The sequence below is a fragment of the Phoxinus phoxinus genome (genome assembly GCF_949152265.1).
Source record: "Phoxinus phoxinus genome assembly, chromosome: 11".
NCBI classification, from domain to species: domain Eukaryota; kingdom Metazoa; phylum Chordata; class Actinopteri; order Cypriniformes; family Leuciscidae; genus Phoxinus; species Phoxinus phoxinus.
In genome coordinates, this window is record NC_136886.1 from 30690459 (window position 1) to 30711374 (window position 20916).

At 37.4% G+C, this 20916-nt stretch overlaps 2 protein-coding genes across 3 annotated transcripts in view; one reads left to right on the top strand and one right to left on the bottom strand.

Moving 5' to 3' along the window:
- Positions 1–20066, bottom strand: part of rapgef4b (Rap guanine nucleotide exchange factor 4b) — a 33802-nt gene extending 13736 nt beyond the window's left edge. The window contains exons 1-7 of one of the 2 annotated variants that reach the window (XM_079628072.1): positions 19965–20066; positions 14063–14205; positions 12789–12877; positions 9748–9894; positions 1465–1537; positions 1322–1386; positions 12–118 (exon numbers count right to left, since the gene is read on the bottom strand). In XM_079628072.1, coding sequence (XP_079484198.1) covers positions 12–118; positions 1322–1386; positions 1465–1537; positions 9748–9894; positions 12789–12877; positions 14063–14205; positions 19965–20032 — 692 coding nt within the window. In that variant the 5' untranslated portion in view covers positions 20033–20066. Of the gene's footprint in view, positions 1–11; positions 119–1321; positions 1408–1464; positions 1538–9747; positions 9895–10451; positions 10470–12788; positions 12878–14062; positions 14206–19964 lie in introns of those variants that run through there. The other variant, XM_079628073.1, reaches the window with a different exon arrangement.
- nhej1 (nonhomologous end-joining factor 1) overlaps positions 1–20916 on the top strand; it is a 217776-nt gene that overhangs the window by 120832 nt on the left and 76028 nt on the right. The gene's annotated exons all lie outside the window — the stretch shown is intronic.

The window sequence follows — 20916 nt, forward strand, 5'->3', positions numbered from 1 at the left end:
CACACACACACCTGTAGGTTTTCAGATGATATTTTCTATCTCTGATCATGTGGGGAGCTCTGGCCAGTATAGCATTACGTAAGACTTTTTCTGCCCTCAAAATCTTTTCTGATGGGACCTGAAACAAAATCCGGGACAGAGAGAGAGGAAGTTGAGAGTGAGGCACAGAAAACACTCATTGAGATCTAATCGCCTGCACTCAATTTGCAAGTGTAGATGACAAAAGATCTTTTTCAAAAGATTTTTTAATTCAATTAAAACCCTCTGGTGCTCTAAGCGTGGCTGTCAAAGAATTACAGACATTTTGTTTTGTTTCATTTCAATTAAATGAATATACTAGGCTATATTTTAGTTCGATAATGTTTTTTATTTAATATTTTGTATTTTTAGGAGATTTTATGGTACTAAATTATATTTATGCTGTAGGTATAATCCATTTATTCACTTTTTTAGCATGGACCTGAAAATTTAATTTCCAACTTAAACTGTCATAAATCTTGAATGCTTTAGAGACGTTTGATCTCTTTTTAAAGACAACAAAAGTGAACTTAATTTTTTATATTTTTTTTACGTTTATTGTTATGAAAAATGCACAAACATACTTTTAATTTTTTGTATATGAAATATATATTTTTTTAAACACATTTTACTCTAAAACTGCAAGAAAATCAAAGCCCTAAAATTAAAGTTTTGGTCCAAATTTGAGCTTGATATTTCATGATACGAAACAAGCTTTTAGGAAGATTTTGTTTGGCCGCAGTATCAAAAGTTTTCACTAGATGAAATTCATCTCCCATTCACTTCCAATGCGGTCATTTTTTATCGCGAGGAGCACAAATGTGACTACTTTTTTCAGAACCATTTAACCTTTTCTAATCATGTCCATGATTGTTTTGTGTGTGTGTGTTCACATAGCAAGTGCCAAAACCTTTACCAAGTTTTGTAATATGAAGTAAAAAATTATAAAAAAAACAAAACGTAAATTTTGGTTAATTATACAAAGTTAGCATAAAACTGAGGTGACGACAGTCTGCTGCCTTTGAGTTATGTGGATGGAAATGGAAATTACTTGCAAAATAATCACCAAAACTGTTCACTCTCAGGAAAGAGTGGCAGATCAAATAAAAAAGTATTGTTTTGATTGATTTTTATTGTCCAATGTACAGTGGCAGTAATCAACATAGACACAGACACATCACTACCATCGAATGTGAATATTCATTTTAACAACTGAACAAAAAATAAAATAAAAGCAAAACTGATTCCATATAACCCTTTAAAATGTAAAGGTGGTGGATGGGAACATGTAGGACAATCCTACCTTATTCAGGTTTTTTGACATAAAATTGAGAGGGTCGCTGTTTAGATTCTCTTTGTCTGGCATCCCTGCATCAAACAAAGACATTTCTGAGAAATCATCATTGATGTCTCGTGTGAGTGTGTTTGTTTGCGTGTGATACTCACTGTCATTTGTAGCCCCACTGTCCATCACTCCGTACGGCGGGGCGAGAAGTCCTGCCATGCACTGCCTGTATTTCTGCAACATAAAGAATAACACAATGAAAATATGTTACAACCCCTTTACGTACAATACCTCAAAGCTGAGTCATTTTCATACATCATTAAAGTGAAAAGCTTTAAAATCAGATTGAAGCCTTTTGTGGCTGGGCAGCGCACACTATGAATATTCAGATATTTTCATTATTTTTCTTTCCATATCGTCATGGTGATTGGTGACAAGGTGCCACATGCAGCTGAGGCAATGAATGAGACACTGATACCGGCCCAAACTCTCTCTCTCACACACACACACACACACACACACACACACACACACACACACACACACACACACACACACACACACACACACACACACACACACACACACACACACACACACACACACACACACACACACACACACAGAAATCTTTTTACATATTCATAAAATGCTGAGAAGCTGATTTATTCAGTCAGCGTGAATAGAGTTTACTATGGAAGCTTGTTTCCGCCACTGAATAAAACAATTAGAATAAAAGATAATTACGACTTTTAATTGTGACGAGAAAAAAAAGTTAGCATTGCAGAATTGTGAGTTTATATCCCACAATTTTGAGGGGGAAAAATTTCAGAAGATGTAAACTCTCAATTGAGAAAAAAAGTCAGAATTGTGATTAAAAAGTCGCAATTATCCCCCCCCCCCCCCACCCCCCCCAGTGGATAAATAGTTTTCAGAGTTTACACAGCATCACATTGCAAAAATATTTTTTCTTAATCAGAATTTTGTCTTCCATAAAAAATGAAAAAACTAAGCTAAACTAAATCTAAATGAAATTCACTGCTTTATGATTAAAAGGAGAAAAAATAACTTGTTCACCAATGGGTTAAAAAATTAACTAGATTCAAGATATACTCTTCATTATGTCTTCTTCAGTCGTCACCCACATTATAAAGTAAGAATTTATCAAGATGAGGACACTTTCACATAAATTTTAAAGAGAGCACAAATATTAGAAAAAAGGTTTGTAAAATCACATACACAATATTGTGGTATATTCCTGTGATGCTAAGCTGCATTTTAAGCATCATTACTCCAGTCTTCAGTGTCACATGATTTCATATTATTATTAATTTGTTGAAATGTTGAAAACAGTTGTGCTGCCTAATATTTTTGTGGAAACTGAGATCTTTTTTCATCATTTATTTAAAATAGATATCTTAACATTATAAATATCCACTTTGATCAATGTACCCAAAAAACATCCTGACCCCAAACTTTTAAACGGTAGTGTAAACTAGAGCAAATAGAATAGAATTATAAACTATAAATATTTAAAAGCATCCAAAAGCGTGAAAAGTGTTGTGATTTGGCTCTTTTAAACATTATGTCAGGCGGCCAGGGACATGCGTATTTTTGTACCTCCACAGGATCCGTCACCACACACTGAGATTGGACTGATGTAATACAGCCTTCATTAACTCTAAACGCAGAACTGCGACCCGTGGCACTCTGAGGCGTTGTGCTTCCATTGAGTAGAACGGACAGTGTCCAGAGGACATTCTTTCTGTATGATAAAGTGAGCTGAATGTCTAGTGTTACAACTGCAGATTACAGCAGATGCTTTCCTTTGGCCACTGACTTGAAGTCTTCAAACGGGCTTTGTTCCATTCACACAAATGCACTTTGTATATCCTGCTTCCTTCCTGTTTCCTGAAGCTTAAACAAAAGCTAACTTTTTCTTAACTTCTCCCATCCCCCAGACCAACACACACACACACACACACACACACACACACACACACACACACACACACACACACACACACACACACACACACACACACACACACACACACACACACACACACAGTTTGTTTTGCTATACTTGTGAGGACTCTCCATAAGCGTAATGGTTTTTATAAAGTACAAAACTGTAACACTGCCCCGATCCCTAAACCTGCCCATCACAGGAAACATTCTGCATTTTTACATTTTTAATAAAACATTGTTTATGTTTTTTAAGCTATTTGAATTATGAGAACTAATGAAATGTCCTCATAAACCACGTTTAAGTTGTAATACCAGTGTAATACACATGTCATTATACAAATTTGTGTCCACACACACACACACACACACACACACACACACACACACAGACACACACACACACACACACACACACACACACACACACACACACACACACACACACACACACACACACACACACACACACACACACACACACACACACACACACACACACACACACACACACACACACACACACACACACAAAAACACTTTGTTCTTTCCAGCTGGCTGTCTTCACATAGGTTAAGTAATTCGGCTAGGATTGTGCAGTTAACAGCATATAAGCACACAGAACAAGTGTGTCCTCCCCCCAGGGCCCGGTCAGGCGGTGTCCCCTGCAGCCTGGCACAGGACTGGCCCAGAGAGACAGAAGCCCCTCAACATTCAACGCACATCCTCAGCTTTCAGCAGCTGATATTCACCTCACATTGCCACACAAGAACAGGGCCTCTTTATCAAGTCATTATCATCCTATCGGGGAAAAAAATACATTCTGAAAACGCATTAAAAATCAGATGTAGGATTAGGTACGCAGGACGAGAACGTGTATCAAAATGCAGAACCATGATTAGCCCCAGTAAGGATCAATACCACTGGTGAAAAAGACCTCTGACATCATCATTAACCTCAAAAACCACAGTGATATTGATACGGCTCTGAACCCAGTGCTAGTACTAATATATTGTTTTTAAGTGTGCTTTAAACTATGCTAAAAACTATGAAAATAGCACCAAATCCTTGCGCTTGTGGCATGATTGAAGCCAATGGGACTCACCCTAAGAGTTTGTGTAGTGTAGTCCGACAGAGAATCCCACAGGGACGTGATGCTTGTCTCCTTCCTAAACCCTGCCAACTTCCCAGCATTATCCAGGAAAACCCAGAATGCCTTCTCTCTCCTTTTCAGTCAGATGCACAGACATCAAATCAAACACACACACACACCCACACCCTAACGCTCCAGTCACACACGTGTGGATAATGTGATCCAGTGTCTGCTGCTCTTTGGATCTTTCTGGCCGAGAATCTGACTGGACTTCAGTCGCCGTTGCCAAGCAATAGCTGTAGCCAATCAGAGAGCTGCGTTCACTCAATTCACCCTGTACCACAGCATTACACATGAGGGAGAGAGAGAGGGAACTACGGGCTGCTAAAAGGCTCTCAAAAGCTCATGGCTTCATCAATTATTAAGGGTATTAAATTGTATTTACACTGAACAGACAGTGCGTGTGTGTGTGTGTGTGTGTGTGTGTGTGTGTGTGTGTGTGTGTGTGTGTGTGTGTGTGTGTGTGCCCTACAGCTGTAGTGAAATCACCGTTATCACATTAGTCTGTCTTTGAGGATCAGTTAGTTCAGCCATTTTCCAGTCAGGTAGACACTAATGTAATCATAGTTCAAGTCCAAGTCCAGTCCATTTGTATTCCAGTCCAGTTTTAGTATCAATAATATACTTTTATAGTATTTCGTTTTTTTTTTTAATTTGCAGTTTTATGTGCTTTAATTTTAGTTATTTTTTTTGTAATAAAAATGTGCTTTTATAATTTTTATTAGTTTTTAAAATATATTTATATTTAGCTTTAAATTATTTTTCATTTCATTTTAAGGGTGTATTCACACTCACAGTTAATTTAATTTGTTTGGTCTGTACCAAAAAACAAACAAAAAAACATTTAGTCCTGGTCCGCTTAGTGTTCACATTGGCATTGTAACACCACACCTAAAGTTACGGAACCTAAAGGCGTGTTCACATTGATGCATTTATTCTGTATATTTTGACCGTATATTTGACCAGTCATTTAGTCCAAATTTTCTGAAGAGACACGATTGCTTTATATGAGGAACAGATTGAATTTAGGCTTTTATTCACATTTAAACATTGATCAGCGAACGTAAACAGAAGCTCAACTGTCCCTGCTTGAAACGCAAGAACAAACCTCGTAACACGAGAATGATCCTCATTGGTTCTCGCACGTCAAGCGAACATGCTTGAGCTTCCGTTTACCACAACTGATGTGTGAGTTGATCAATGCTTATATGTGAATAAAAGCCTAAATTTAATCTGTTCAGTTCATCATAAAAAGTGATTGTTTCTTTTCAGAAAATTTGGACTAAACCACTCAATTTTTATGGATTAGTTTATGTCTTTATGAACTTTTTGAAGCGTCAAAGTGGTAGTTGCGTGGCTGTCAATGGAGGGACAGAAATCTCTCAGATTTCATCAAAAATATCTTCATTTGTGTTCCGGAGTCTTACGGGTTTGGAATGACTTGAGGGTAAGTCAATTATGTAAATGATGACAGAATTATAATTTTTGGGTGAGCTAACCCTTTAATAGTTTAATACGGTGAACCCAGTTTCATCAAGTGCAACATCTTCCTGGAACAACATTCCAATCAACCAATCAGATTTGAGGTTTGTTTACAAGTTTACAGTTTATGTCAAGTTTAGGCTTACAACCAGGGTTAGTTGCTATCATTTCCCTCTGATTTTCCCACCTTGTGTACGGGGGTATTTCTGTTTTTCAATAATCGCTTTCTACAATAATCTACTTTCAGGGCTTTTATTGCACGTTCATTCTGCGCATCGCCAGTGAAAATCGCTTTGGGTATGAACACAAAGACGTGTCGAAAAACATCTGGCGATAAGTGCACGTGATAATCGCCGCGTTGTGCTAGAGGCTTCATCCATGCATATATGAAATTATAAAAACACTTTTATAGTTGAGTATGCATCGTGATCGAGGCTAGTTTGAAAGGGTTTGAAACGGTGCACCACACACACATACACAACTATATAAACTCTATCACCTTTTCACACACACTATTCGTACACAAACAAAAACACTCTCATGAGCACTCGTCTGAATGAGAGGAGGTTTACAGAGAGAGAGAGAGAGAGAGAGAGAGAGAGAGAGAGAGAGAGAGAGAGAGAGAGGAGGAAAACAGTCGAGAGAGACAGAGAGATCTTCGCCCACATTGTTCTATTGATGAAGCAGAGACTGATACATAATTCATGTTGTATGTTTGATTATTATTCAGCTGCATGTGTAAGATATATGAAACAAAAATATGGCACATATGGTCACTATCAAGCTGTGAGACACGGGTGATACTATTTACACACACAGCATTAAAGACAGAAGCCTGACAGCCTCTGTGTGTCACACACATTGAGTCACAGTCATTCATGTTTAATGCTGAAAGGATCAGAAATGATCAGCACATGAAAAAAAATATTTAAATCCAGAACACACAGCTTCTTCACGACACTATATCAGATCCTGACTGTGCACATGTTAAGAGCCGTTGGGGAGCCTTTAGGGAGCTCGGGTTCAAGTCTTGGATCGTCATGTCCTGATCCCATTCCCATCTCTTACCCCATATACAGTATATACTGTGCAGTATACACTACAATTTCAAGGTTTGGGGTTGGTGAAATGTTTTGAAAGAAGTCTCTTCTGCCAACCAAGGCTGCATTAATTAGATAAAAAAAATATATAGTAAAAAAATATTATTTCAATTTAAAATAACTGTTATCTATGTTAATATATTTTAAAATGTAGTTTTTCCTAAAGCTGAATTCTCAGTCTCATTACTCCAGTCTTCAGTGTCACATGATCCTCCAGAAATCATTCTAATATACTGACTTGCTGCTCAAGAAACATTTCTTAATATTATCATTGTTGGAAACAGTTTTGCTGCTTCGTATTTTTGTGGAACCGGGATATTTTAGATACTTTGATAAAAAGAAATTTCGGTTGCACTTTATTTTTTAGTAGTGCATTTTCAATGTACTTACAGTGTACTTACAGATGAAAATGGTAATGTTAGGGTAACAACACGGGTTAAGGTTAGGTTTAGGGGTGGTTCAGGGTTAGTACCTAGTTATTACCCAGTTGTGCAATAGCATTTCATTGAAATATAAATCTTTTGTAACATTATAAATATCTTTACCGTCACTTCTGATCAATTAAATGCATTCTTACTGAATAAAAGTATTCATTTCTTTCCAAAAAATAAATACATTTTGCATAAATCTCAAACTTAAATTGAAACATATTTTCATTCATTTCACGAATCACTTAAACTAAATGGTCCACTAAGATTTATACAAAATGTTTTATTAAGCTCTAGTTTTTTCATTCACTTAAAAATCATAATATGAATAATATCTAAGGATTATTCAATTCAATTTGATTGAATTTTACTATTAATTGAAGTGTTTAAATCTTGAAAAAAGTGTATTTTATATAATTTCATATAATTTTATATAATTTACTATGTTTCGGATGACAGAAAGATTAATGCATGAAGACACAAAAAAAGACCATATTTAAGTGTCTGTGTAATGCGTTTCATATGGTCCCAAACACACTCAAAAGCTTCTGACATACTGGGAATTAACAACTATGCCAAATCCATTTGAGGCAATACATACGGATATTTTTTTCACAACATCAATGCATTTATCTCCAATTCTCTGCTCAGTTAACGTGAAAAACTTCAAAGACCAACACATGACTTCTGAATCGATTATTGCTGAGACCACTGGTTTACATTTACAACACACACACACACACACACACACACACACACACACACACACACACACACACACACACACACACACACACACACACACACACACACACACAGAGACACACACACAGAGACACACACACAGACACACAAACACTCTATGAAAGCCTGATAAAGCCTGGGATTTGGCAAATGGCTGTGCTGAACAGCCCAGAGGAACTGACTGAGCTGTTAACAGAGAGCGCCACCCAGTGTTACTGATACTCAGTGATTCGGTACTGAAAAAGTGCCTTATTACAGACACAGTGGCATTGATCGGAGTGGAATATAGAGGCATACTGCTTACAGGGCTTTATGTACTGTATAAGGCCTACCATGAAGAATAGTATGCAATGATAACCAATAGCATGTGACAGTTTTTTTTGTCAATTCAATATGGTTAGTTTGCATTTTTGGTCCAATTTTATATTTTTAAAATGTAAAAATATTCGGCAGCCTAAAGAAAATCGTAGTAAATAATTTGATGTTAAAACTCACAGTTGATATGAAATAGAAGAAACTTATACAACTTACACCATAGTATACAGCACTATTTGGCAACTGTAGCATGTGGGTATTTCATATTTTAAAAAAAAACACACACAAAACTTATTAATAAAATATATTTTTTGGTCCACGCACCTCATATGGACTGTGAGTTTTTGGCTGTATTTCATGCATAAAGCACATTTCTGCAAATATAGTATGAGTAGTACGGTCGTATGACATTCGAAACGTCATCAAAGATGCCAGTGTTAATTGTACAGTGCAAAAAAAAAAAAAAAAAAAGAGGAAAGATTTGCTTACTAAGTATTTTTGTCTAGTACAAATATTTAGACATTCTTATATAAATTTTATATTGCAAAGTTACATTTACTTCAGAAGCAAAATTACAAGATATAACGTCTTGTTTTCTGATTTTTTTGGGGGGCTGATATTAGCTTTAATGCAGTATGTAACATACAGCTGTTTGCGAATGTAAAAGGTCTGCAAAGTTTCAGAGATCAAACTGCACAAGAAATGGAGTTATTGTCTCAAAAAAGAAAGAAAGAACTGATTCTGAAACGAAACTGATGACATTGTTACTGTTCGTATCACTGTGTATCACATGCTGAGGGAAATGGTAATGGCATGTCATTTCTGACACATGCGGTATACCAATCACAACAAACTGGGCCATCTGGCCAATCAGAGCAGAGTAGGCTCTCAGAGAGGAAGGGTCTACAGAAACTGGATCCTTAAAAGAGGTGATAATGCAATGTATTTTATAGGAAAATTGTGTTTTTTGACCTTGGATGGATGTAAATCTATAAATCAGAAACCTTTAAAATAGCATATAGGGGCAATTTCATTTCTGCCACACTTAGCCAATCTGAATTACATCACTTATAAACCACCTCTAAATACCCTGCCCTCCAAAGACAGGAAACCCGCAGTGAGAAAAACACATGCGGGCCACGGTCAGATTCTTTTTTGCTCTCTTTTAGAGAGCCTGTCAACCAGTAGGGGTATTTATAATCACTAATATCAGCTGTAAAGAAAACATTGAGCAACACTTGCACACACACAAACCTCCCACAGGGTTTTGAACTCCCTCTGTTCGATGCGCAGAAGTTCACTGTTCTCTCGGCTGACAATCGTGGCATGTCGAGGAGTGTTATCCAGAATTGACTCCCCAAATGCTGTCCCCACTCCCAAAGTACAGATCGTTACAGCATCCTACAGAAAGAGGAGAAATATTCAGAAGAGTAGAAGACAAAAAGAAGGAGAGAGAGACAATGATAACATTTTTGCAAGCTTATTATAAAAATCTTAAAGGAGAAATTCACCCAAAATGAAAACTTTACCATTATTGATTCATGCTTGTGTAGTTTCAAATCTGTATGGCGTCGGTGAATAGAAATTAAGTAAATAATAACTTAAATTCAAAGCACCACTCAGCCCTTATTCAGTGTAATTTTTGGGTGAACTATTGCTTTAATGACTCTCCTTATTCATGTAATTTATGGAAATGTATGCACACTGTAAGGGAATGTGCTCAATGAGGTTTAAAGATATTGTTGCACATAACAAATGATCCGAGATCATAAGACACAAGCTCACACACTCATTTAACGTACACGCATTTATATTTTGCACCCTGTCTTGCGGTTTACATTCATTTGATCAGAGCAGCGTGATAATAAAACATTGCCCGACGGATCACTCCATAAAACTGGAGCAACACACACACTGTTAATATTGCATCAATGAAACGTGTTCTCACATGTACACACCACACACACGTTCAGCTCTGTGCAGGACATTCATAGCTGCAGGGCAACATCCTTGTGAGAAAGTGTGAAAGAGAAGCATAACATGATGCCTTGTGTCAGTTCTATACGCACAATTGTGAATGTAATCAGGCAAGCACAACCCAGAATGCATTACATGAATGCTATGATGCACAGGCTCTGAGGGGAAAATAGTGTTCAGAGGTTGCTCACTCATAGCTCAGGAGATTTAATGTTCTCATTTAATGTTCAGGAGTTCCCATTTTTGTTTTATGCTCAAAAAGTGGGACTGACAGTTAACAGGTTAAGTAACAAAATTCCTGAGGAGAAATACAAATAGAAACAAATCTGATCGATACTGTCAGAAAGTATAAAGATTAATATGGGTAGAATAGCTGCTCAGACATTTCGGAAGAATCGATGAGAAATGTTTGAGTTTATATATAGCCTATGACTGCACAATATTTCTTCTCATGCAAAGAGATTTTAGCATACAGTCAGCCAACTGAGATTTTAACATACAATACTGTTCGAAACGAGTTTGGGGTCAGTAATTTATTTTAATTATTTTAATAAATGACTATATTCAGCAAGGACACATTAAAGGGGCTATTTTAATTTATAAATCTATTTTATATTGCCAATGTGCTTGCAACAAAACTTAAAAAGAGAGACATTCCCCGACTTGGTTGTAAAGCCTTCTAACTATGTGATCTTTATGTAAAGTAAGTACGTTTTTGCCGGGAAAATCCAAAGGATATTACGCGCGCTCCCGAGAGCTTCTCTCTCATCCGTTTTCTTGCTGTCATTTTTGTTGTGTTTTTATTTTGTTATTGAGAGGAAAGCGCGCACCACATACTTACACATTCACTCAAACATCGCAGCGTGAACGGCGTCGCGATGTTCGTTAACAGGCTATATTGCGGCAAATGTATCTCCGACTTCTTTTTACTTCTAACTAAGCAAACATGAAAAAGCACTCGGCCGTGAGTAGATCAATGAATCACGTTCAGTCTTGTGCGTTACATGTCATGATGTGCACGAGACACGAGTATGAGCAATAAGTTGCTGGCTAAACTGAAATACACTTAACGGCCACCGGTGTCGCTAATAACAAGGGTTTCTAAATTCTACATAACGCCTTTTAATTAAACAAAAATTAACAGTAAAGACATTTATAATGTTACAAACGATTTCTATTTCTGTTTTTTTTTTTTTTTTACTTTCTATTGATCAAATAATCCAGAAAATGCATCACAGTTTCCACAAAAACATTAAGCAGCACACAACTGTAATAATAAATGTTTCTTGAGCAGAAAATCAGCATATTGGAATGATTTCTGAAAGATCACGTGTGACGTGACCCTAAAGACTGGAGTAATTAATAAATGTAATTTAAATGACATTTTTAAATATATTCCAATAGCACACAGTTCTTTGTTTGTAATCATGTTTCACAATATGACTGTTTTTCCTGTGTTTTCCTGCGATTTGTTCCAGAAGCATTTTTTTATTGTGCTGGTTGAAAGTCTGTTCGTAACATTGTAATGTTATGTGCTTTGAGACACGAGTTTAACGCCGTCTCTCGTGACGCTTTGCAGACTCTGCTCTGGCTGTGTGTGTTCATGTGTTTCAGAGGCTTTGGAGACGCTCTAAAGTGACGGTGGGATCTTTCAAAGCTAACTTACTATTGCTAGCCTCTCTGGAAATTGCCTACCCTACCTTTAAGAAATCGTACTGACCCCAATAATAAAAGTGATCTTAATAAAATACTTTCCCAGCTTAATATGCAGAGTCTAAAAGAATGTCTGATTACTCCAAAAACGGTCCAATAGGCCTATTGCTTTATTTGAACTAGTGTTTGTCGCGGGATCTGTTTGACCGACCAATGGCAAAGAAGAGTATTCAGGAAACCTTTTTTAAAACAGTGATTTTTCTGCATTTCTATTCGGTGGAAATTAACGACAAAAAAAAAGATATACAGATTCTATAAGCTCTAATATGCAGAACACAGACACTTCTGGAATCTCTGAAAATCTCTCTACATTTGTGTGGGAGTGATAAATGCTTCAGGGTCAGTAAACACATCTGACAGTGTGACTCATTGTATTCCCAGTGGATTCACAGAAAGATGCTTCCATCCCCAGCAGCCCTGGCTCGACGTCCTCGTGTATCCGACTATTAACAAGGCCAGTCGTGGACCGTCCGTCTGCCCACTCGCAGCAGCTTCTGTAGCAGTTTCTGAATGCAAATTATGTCTGCCAGGGCAAACTACTTCTAATCTCAGCGGACTCCTAGCAGATTGAGGCTTCAAATGAACCTGATTGTGGTCTCTCTTACCTGATGGTTGGCTGTCTCAGACACTTTCACATCCAGAGATCCAGACAGAACCGCGTACCAGCTGGTGCCGATGTCACCCTGCCTATACACTGCAGGAAAACAGAGCGAGTCTATGAATACTGATCTGCAAATTGCAGAGGAATTTTTCATTTAGACGTCTGGACAGTTACTTCATTCATTATGTAACGTGGTTCTTATTGTCTCATTAGGTGGCAGATTCTACCTTTAGCACAGATTCAGGACTACATGTTTAGCAATAAAATTTTCAGTAACATTATTTAAATGGTCTACTTTAGACATTCTGAGTAAGTATGTCAACTAACTCTCATTAGCGCTTTAATAGACCTTATATCTGCTAACACTTTATTTTGTTGCTGCCCCAATAGACATTCTGCCGACTATAAGTAACTTCGCAACTACATATCAACTTACTGTACTGACCCGAACCCTAACCTTACAGCCTACTAATGAGAGTTAGTTAAGTTGGCATATAGTTGCAAAGTTACTTATATTTAATAGAATGTCTAAAGTGGATGATTGAAACTAAGTGTAACCAAAGTCTGAGTTATAACAGAGTTTTATAGCCTGATGCCACAGGAGAACATTTTTAGGTTCCACAGAAACATTTAATTTTCTAGTTATTAATAAAACCATCTAGAATCCACTATGCTGATCTGAGAAACCTATAATGTACAGTACCTTTCAAAACTTGGGGACTTGTTTTTGAGATATCTCTTATGCTCACTATGGATGCATTTATTTGACAAATATACAGTAAAAACAGTAATATTGTGAAATATCATTTTCTATTTTCAATATCAATATCGTTTTCTATTTTCAATATATTTTAAATTGCAATTTATTCCTGTGATGGCCTGCATTTTAGTCTTCAGCTGGTTAATATAACCGTGATACTTTCTTTTTAGGGATAAAGTTCAAAATAACAGAATTTATTTGGAAATATATATTTTTGTAACACAAATGTTTTTACTGTTACTATTGGTCATTTTAATGCATCCTAATGCATTTAATGCAAAAAGTATTTAAAAAAATCGTACTGACCCCAAACTTTTGAACATTATCAGTAAAACTGTTTTAATCTCCAAAGAATCATACAGGCGGAAACCCTACACACAAAAATAATCTTGACTTTTCATGTGTCGATTCATTGATTCATTTCTTTCCTATATATTTGAAAACACATTTCCTGACTGGTCTCGATGGAATAAAATCTGTAAGCGTCATGATGAAAATATAGTAAATGTGGTTCTTACAGGTGATGCCTTTCTCCAGGAACTCATAGAAGCCACACATGCAGATCTGCTGCAGCAGGTTTGGGTGAAACTTCTCAAAGGCCTTCACACCCTTCAGCCGAGCCAGGATTATATCCACATCTTCTCCCGAGCGTTCTGCTGGCCTAAAAACACACACAGACAAATAGGCATCACGGTCTGGGACACTCATTTACCAAGCTGACCTACAAGAATCCTGACATTGCAGTGATGCATGTGACAGTTAAGTGAATAGGTTGCTGAGGAAACACAAAGCTGTGTCTATTAGAATACAACAATTGTGCTGTCCTGATAAGGAATGTGTAAATGTTTTTGTCGTCAGTCCTGTCGAAATACAAGCTATGAATCACATAGGCATGTCTTTTCCAAAATAATGGGTCATTATAAATTACAGAAAAGAAGAGAAACAGGTAAAAGTGTTTGCAGCTTTTGAGCTTAGTCTGTGGTAGTAAAAAAATAAGTATTTGCATAGGTTTCTGACCATTATCAGGACTTGATGTGTGAACCGGATCAAACAAAAGTGCATAATCCTCAAATAAATTTTTTATATTATGTTCAGTCAGGTAGCATAATATAAAAATATAATATAAAGCAGTCTGAGAGATTGAGACACCAGATGCAGGCGCATGAATATCATCTTTCCATTTTGCATAAATATATACAGTCTCACTTCTCAGCTCATTGAGTGACATATGAGTGTGTATGCAAACTGCCTCTCTTAACGATGTCAGCATGCTGTAATTTGGACTCATTTTATACAGTAAAGCCTTGTTGCTATGGAGATTACAGCATGGAGAAATTAGGACCTCAAAGGCATTTTTCAAACTAGAGGGCAGTGGGACAAATTTGACATGGAGAATAATCAAGCTACTGGAGTTCCACAAAAGACTCCGAACGGAAAACCAGGCATTGTCTGCTCTATTAGTACTGGCCTTGCAACTGCAATACACCAAAGTGGGTCAGTCACTGTTTCTACGCATCAAAACATTTTTAAAAAAGCTGATTCTTTTTGATGTATACTTTTAATGCTCAGATAATTAAGATGATCAACAACACACACACAAAACAATCTCTAACCTATTACTAATTTCCATTTGTAATATAATATGTATACATTTTGGTAGGATGTCTTGGATGACGTAATTCTGTCAGCCAAAACCCAGAAACTTGTTAGCATATTAGCACTTCCGGTTCCATTGTCCCAAATAGTTTGTTTGAATGGGTTTTTTGGTTAAAGAAAACCCACAATGAAATTAAAATGGACAATTCTTTTTATTTTTATTTTTTTAAATGGAATATTTCAGTATTTATTCTAAATGATTTATCTGTTCACATCATATTTTTTTGTGCCCTCATAATCTTTAATCAATTAACTTCCCCTCCCGCCCTACATTTGTTCTTGTTCGAGAAGCCATTTTACTGAGATATACGTTACTATAGGGAAGAAAAGACTATCGCAACTTCCATTTCATGCAACTTTAAATCCCTGAAATAAGGTCTGTGGTTGACACAACCTCAAGACATTTTCACGTTTTATTCTACGACAAAATACAGTAAAACCCCATGATATTTGTGAAGCTTTTGTCTTGAAAGAGGCGTTCACTAACTAATGGCTAAATGGGAGCACAGCTGTTGTGGACTAAACGGAGAATAGGTAAACTCATCTACTCACTTTCACAGCCTCGTTATGTTTATATTCACATTCTTGTAAAAGAAGTCAAATTTTTTAAAATAAATTCTGAAAGAGTTGACGGAAGCATTGGCGACGTTAAAGTCATGGGACTGTTAATAGCCAACATTTAGCTTTTAATTCTAGCAACTGTAATTAGGCTTTCAAATTCATAAAAGTTGTGTTCATTTGTGAAGCGTAAACTACTCATTTACAAATGTTGATTATATGTATAAATACAATATATTTTATGTTTATTGCAAAATATGCATAGCCTATATTAACAAATTAAGTATTTCAGTATTATTCAGTAAATATAAAAACAATTTCAGTATTTTGAGAGCAAAGGGAAATCAACTCGATTACATTCACAATGCTTTATGGGAGTGGGCGGAGCTAAAGAGTTATTTTTTTAGAGAGTGTTGAATTTTCAATACAGCATCATGGGTAATGTAGTTTTCACCAGGAATAGCATGGTCTCATAAGTTGGTAAGTTGGATTAACAACCTCGTAGCTCACAGTTGGTTTGTCTATATAGTAAGTTATCGTTCAAAATCAATTTCCTAATTAATGGAACTTTAATTTTTTGTACACTCTGTGACTATACAAATCACAACACGTAAATAGGAAAATGTTTGCGTTATTTTGTCACTTATTTGGATTAGTATGCTAGCTGCAACCATTTACATCCAGTCTTTGTGCTAAGCTAGGCTAGCGGTGGGTGCGTCAAACAGACTTATAGCACGCACGGAGATGAAAAAGGTATGTATGGACTTATCTAACTCTGGGGGATACGTTGAATAGGCTAAAGTCCCAAAAAGTCGGAGTGTTCCTTTAACAGAAATGTGGTTTCCAGGCATCTTTTCCCTGACTGTGATCTCTACTGTCCAGCAGGACTGATACTCTTACAATTGCAGAGCTTGAACTCTCTGAAACCACAGAAAGAGGGAAAAACCACATCAAGACTGCAGTGGAGACCTTTTTCAGCTATTACTGTACATGCACACTCTGTGTAACTCTATACATTTAGTGCTTCCAGTTGACCTGATGTGATGAGCATAATGTACATTAACTAGTTGTATTTCTTTGCCCGCAGGATACGCTGAGCCGCACCAGGCCGATCTCATGTGATCCGGACCAGTTTGCCTGTGCTCTTGTGGATGTGAGATGCGCTGTCTTTTATGTGCTGAGATTCACTGGTGTGGAAAACCATTACCAGCATATATCTGCTGGGCACAGAACGGACCCGCATTACACTGGCCGCCAGTGCGAAGCCATGCATCTCTCTCTCTCTCTGGCTCGCTCACTCTTCTTTTCATCCATGTGTCTTTCTTTTTCCCATATAGCCCCAGCCCATTGTGAAGAGTCCAAAGAGTCTTTTAAAAAAACTCTTCCCCCTTTGTGTCTCTCTGTTTACAGTATGTATTTTTTTAATTCCAAGTTTGTGAGGTTTTGCAGTAGGCCTTAAACGTCAGTACAGTTTTAAAGGAATTGTTCACAAGACGCTGTTTGATTTACGAAATAGGCAACTGCTTAAGAGTCTATGATTGGATTATTATTGCAGTGATTTTAATGTTTTTAGCATGTTATATGTTTGTCGACAATACTCCTAACCCAACTAACGGAGTGTCAAACCGTTAACGAGTGTTTGTGAGGAAGCATGAAGAATCATTTTCACACATCCAGAGTCCAGTCCCTAAATTCAGTGAAAGTCTTTGGACGTACTGGAGGAGACTTTACCAAACATTAATGCACCTCTTGATGGGAATAACATCACAACATTTATTTCCATCAAGAGGTGCATACATTTTTGGTGAAGATCTATTGACAATGCAAGAGTCCAGCCCTCTGTAAAGTCTCCTCCAGCACATCCCAAAGACTTTCAATGAGTTTAAAGGGATAGTTCACTTTAAAATGAAAATTCTGCTGAACACAAAGGAAGATATTTTAAAAAATGTCAGTAAGCAAACAGTTACCTGGTCCCATTGACTTCCATAGTATTTTTTTCCTATGAAAGTCAATGGGACCAGTTAATTGTTTGATACTGACATTCTTCAAAATATCTTCCTTTGTGTTCAGCAGAAGAAAGAAATTCATACAGGTTTGAAGCAACTTGAGGGTGAGTATATGATGACAGAATTTTCATTTTAAAGTGAACTATCCCTTTAAGATCTGGACTCAGAGGAGCCGATTCATGTGTGAAAATGGTTCTTCATGCTCTCTCCCAAACATTCTTTCACGGTTTGAGCCTGATGAATCTTGACATTGTCATCCTGGAATATGGCCATGATGTGTGTTCATACATGATTGTATAAGAAATGGTTGTTGCCAAACATATAACATGCTAGACACATAAAACAGCAAAAATGATCCAATCACAGACTCTTAAGCATTTGCTTATTTAAATCCAAACAGCGACTTTATTGTCATCATCCTTTACTCACCCCCATTCCTTTCCAAATGTGGATCACAAAAGGAGACATTTTGAAGAATCTTTATGACGTTTGCTGTAAATGGCGTCAAACCTGTTGTGATCCATTTTTGATCCTGAAGCGACATTTTTGTACCTTTGATCGCAAATGAGATCTTTGGCAGAAAGATCACATAGGATTCAGTGCATAAGTCACATGTACTACTTTTATGGTGTTTTGTGGTTCTTTTGGGTTCCTCAGAAGAAAAAAATGGCATATACGACAGAATTTTCATTTGTGCATGAGCTATGAAGCTGAACCTGACGCAAAATTGAGAATTTGTGACCCGACCAAAATCGTCACATTTTACCATCTAAACCTGAAATAATTTATTGTCTTTTTATTTCCTTCTAAAAGGAGCAAGGAGACCCGTGTTAATTCTGGCATCAAAAATAAAATAAAAAATGTTCACAAAACAAGTTGATTAAAGAATAGAATATTTGTGATAATATTTTTTTCATTAATTACAAAAACCAACCTTACTGTGTTAATATAAAGGAATGTTCTGTATATAATTCGAAAAATTAGAAATGTTGTCCTGGCAAAACCTGAAATAAAGTGAGTTTGAGCCAAGAACTAAAACTAGGCCTAAAAACCCCCAAAAATGAATAAAATTAGAAAAGGACAAAACAAAATGACTAAAACCTCAACCAAAATTAAAACGAAAATGGAAGATAGAAACTAATACTATAAGAGTATATAAATAACATTAAACTGGTTATCACACTTCTTCGTTTCTCACAGTGTTTAGATCAGGACAGAGCGGGATCATTATTCTGACAGGTGGCTTCATCCTTTCACATAATATGAATATCAATGGAGGCGAAGATAACGGGCGACAGAGACAGTTTAACTCTGTCTTCCCAGCAATATTTATCCCTTTCATTATCAAGCATATTTACTAAATAGAACAGCAAAGACATATCAGGATTAACAAGCCAAAAATGATAATTTCCAGATATGGTGCGACTGATCTGTAGAAACTGCAAAGACAGCACAATGCAGAGTCTCATCCAACAGCACAGCCTGTTTTTTTTTCGTTGTGTGTGTGTGTGCACATTTATTGATCCCCACAATGCATCCTGGTGTCGGATGTAAATGAGACCATGGACATCCTTAAGAACCATTACATTGATGAGAGTAAAGACGACGTGCTCGGCTACGTTCAAAGAGTCCATTAAAACACATCAGCCTCTGAAACCCCAGCACACCCAGTAAGGTGATCTCACTTTTCCCTCCCATCACCATGGTAACCTGCAGGGATGTGTCTGGGCTAGGAGGGGCTGTGAGAAGGTAACACATATTTTTAATAGTCAATATGACCAAAAGTTGACTCTGCGAGTGCCTAATTATAAGTAGCCTAACTCATCTGGTTTAAATAACCCGCAGCACATAAATGGAGAATCTGATTCATCCTGCAGAAGAGAATGATTCAAATATCCCAAAGGATGCACACATCAAACTCAGATGATATGAGACCAGCAAACGAATTATATAGAGAAGCATAGTCCCTGTTTAAAGAAAGAGAGCAGCTTCTGTTATTTTCTTTGCTTACAGAAATAAATGTCCCTTCAAAAGGTAAATCTATAAATGATGGGAATTGCGATGCAGGTGATGCACCAGAGACGCAGGACGCATTCTGCTGTCACTGTCACCTTGTTGCAGCCCCTCCGCACATCGAAATCAACGGACGCACGTAAAAAAAAAAAAAAATCGCTTTCGGACACGGTCGGGTGTCTCTCACCTCTTGTCCAGGCAGATGATCCACTCTGAGGAGGCCACGGAGTGCGCAGAGGCGTGCACCGCTACCATCTTCAGCTCGACCGGTGTGAATCGCAGATCTCGTCGACTCGCGCGCATCAGGGCTCGTCCCCCTCCCCGCCTCTGTCGTCAACTGGATCACCGTAGCGTGGGTTCATCGTCACCACGTCCACGCGCACTACGATCGTTTACAACCGTGACTGCACACTGGCACGATAAACAAGTCACGTTCTATACAGCAAAGCATTATCGGTTGGAGATCTGTGTTGACGAGGGTTAAGATAACATTACGTGGCTGCCGTGGTTTAAACATACGTCAGTGGGAAGCGGCCTGGGAATATCATGGAAAAGGCGACGAGAGCCGGTTAAAATACTGATATGATGCATCAAGGTTTTGTAGGTGATAGCGGTGATGCTGATGCTGCACTGTCACCATGGTGATGACGGGCACGCGGTCAGCGAGATGCTGCGACTATAGACGCTACTCGCGAGAGGAAAGGGGAGCGCGCGCTGTCACACACACACACACACACACACACACACACACACACACACACACACACACACACACACACACACACACACACACACACACACACACACACACACACACACACACACGCACACACACACACACACACACACACACACACACACACGGTCGGGAAAGAGACAAGGACTTGCAACTGTCGCATGGTTACACTGTAGGCTATATAGGGAAAACAGTTGCAGTTGTTAGATCTTACCTTTAAAATCTTTTCTTTCTTGGCGTAACCTATGTAGTCGATTCATTCATTTTTAAATAACACACTTTATTTTAAGGTGACGTAGTTACCATTACCATTGTAATCACTCAAATAAGTAGGCCTAATATAATTCACTAGGTTTAGGGTTTGTTGTAATTACTAATTATGCATAATTTACTGTTATTACTA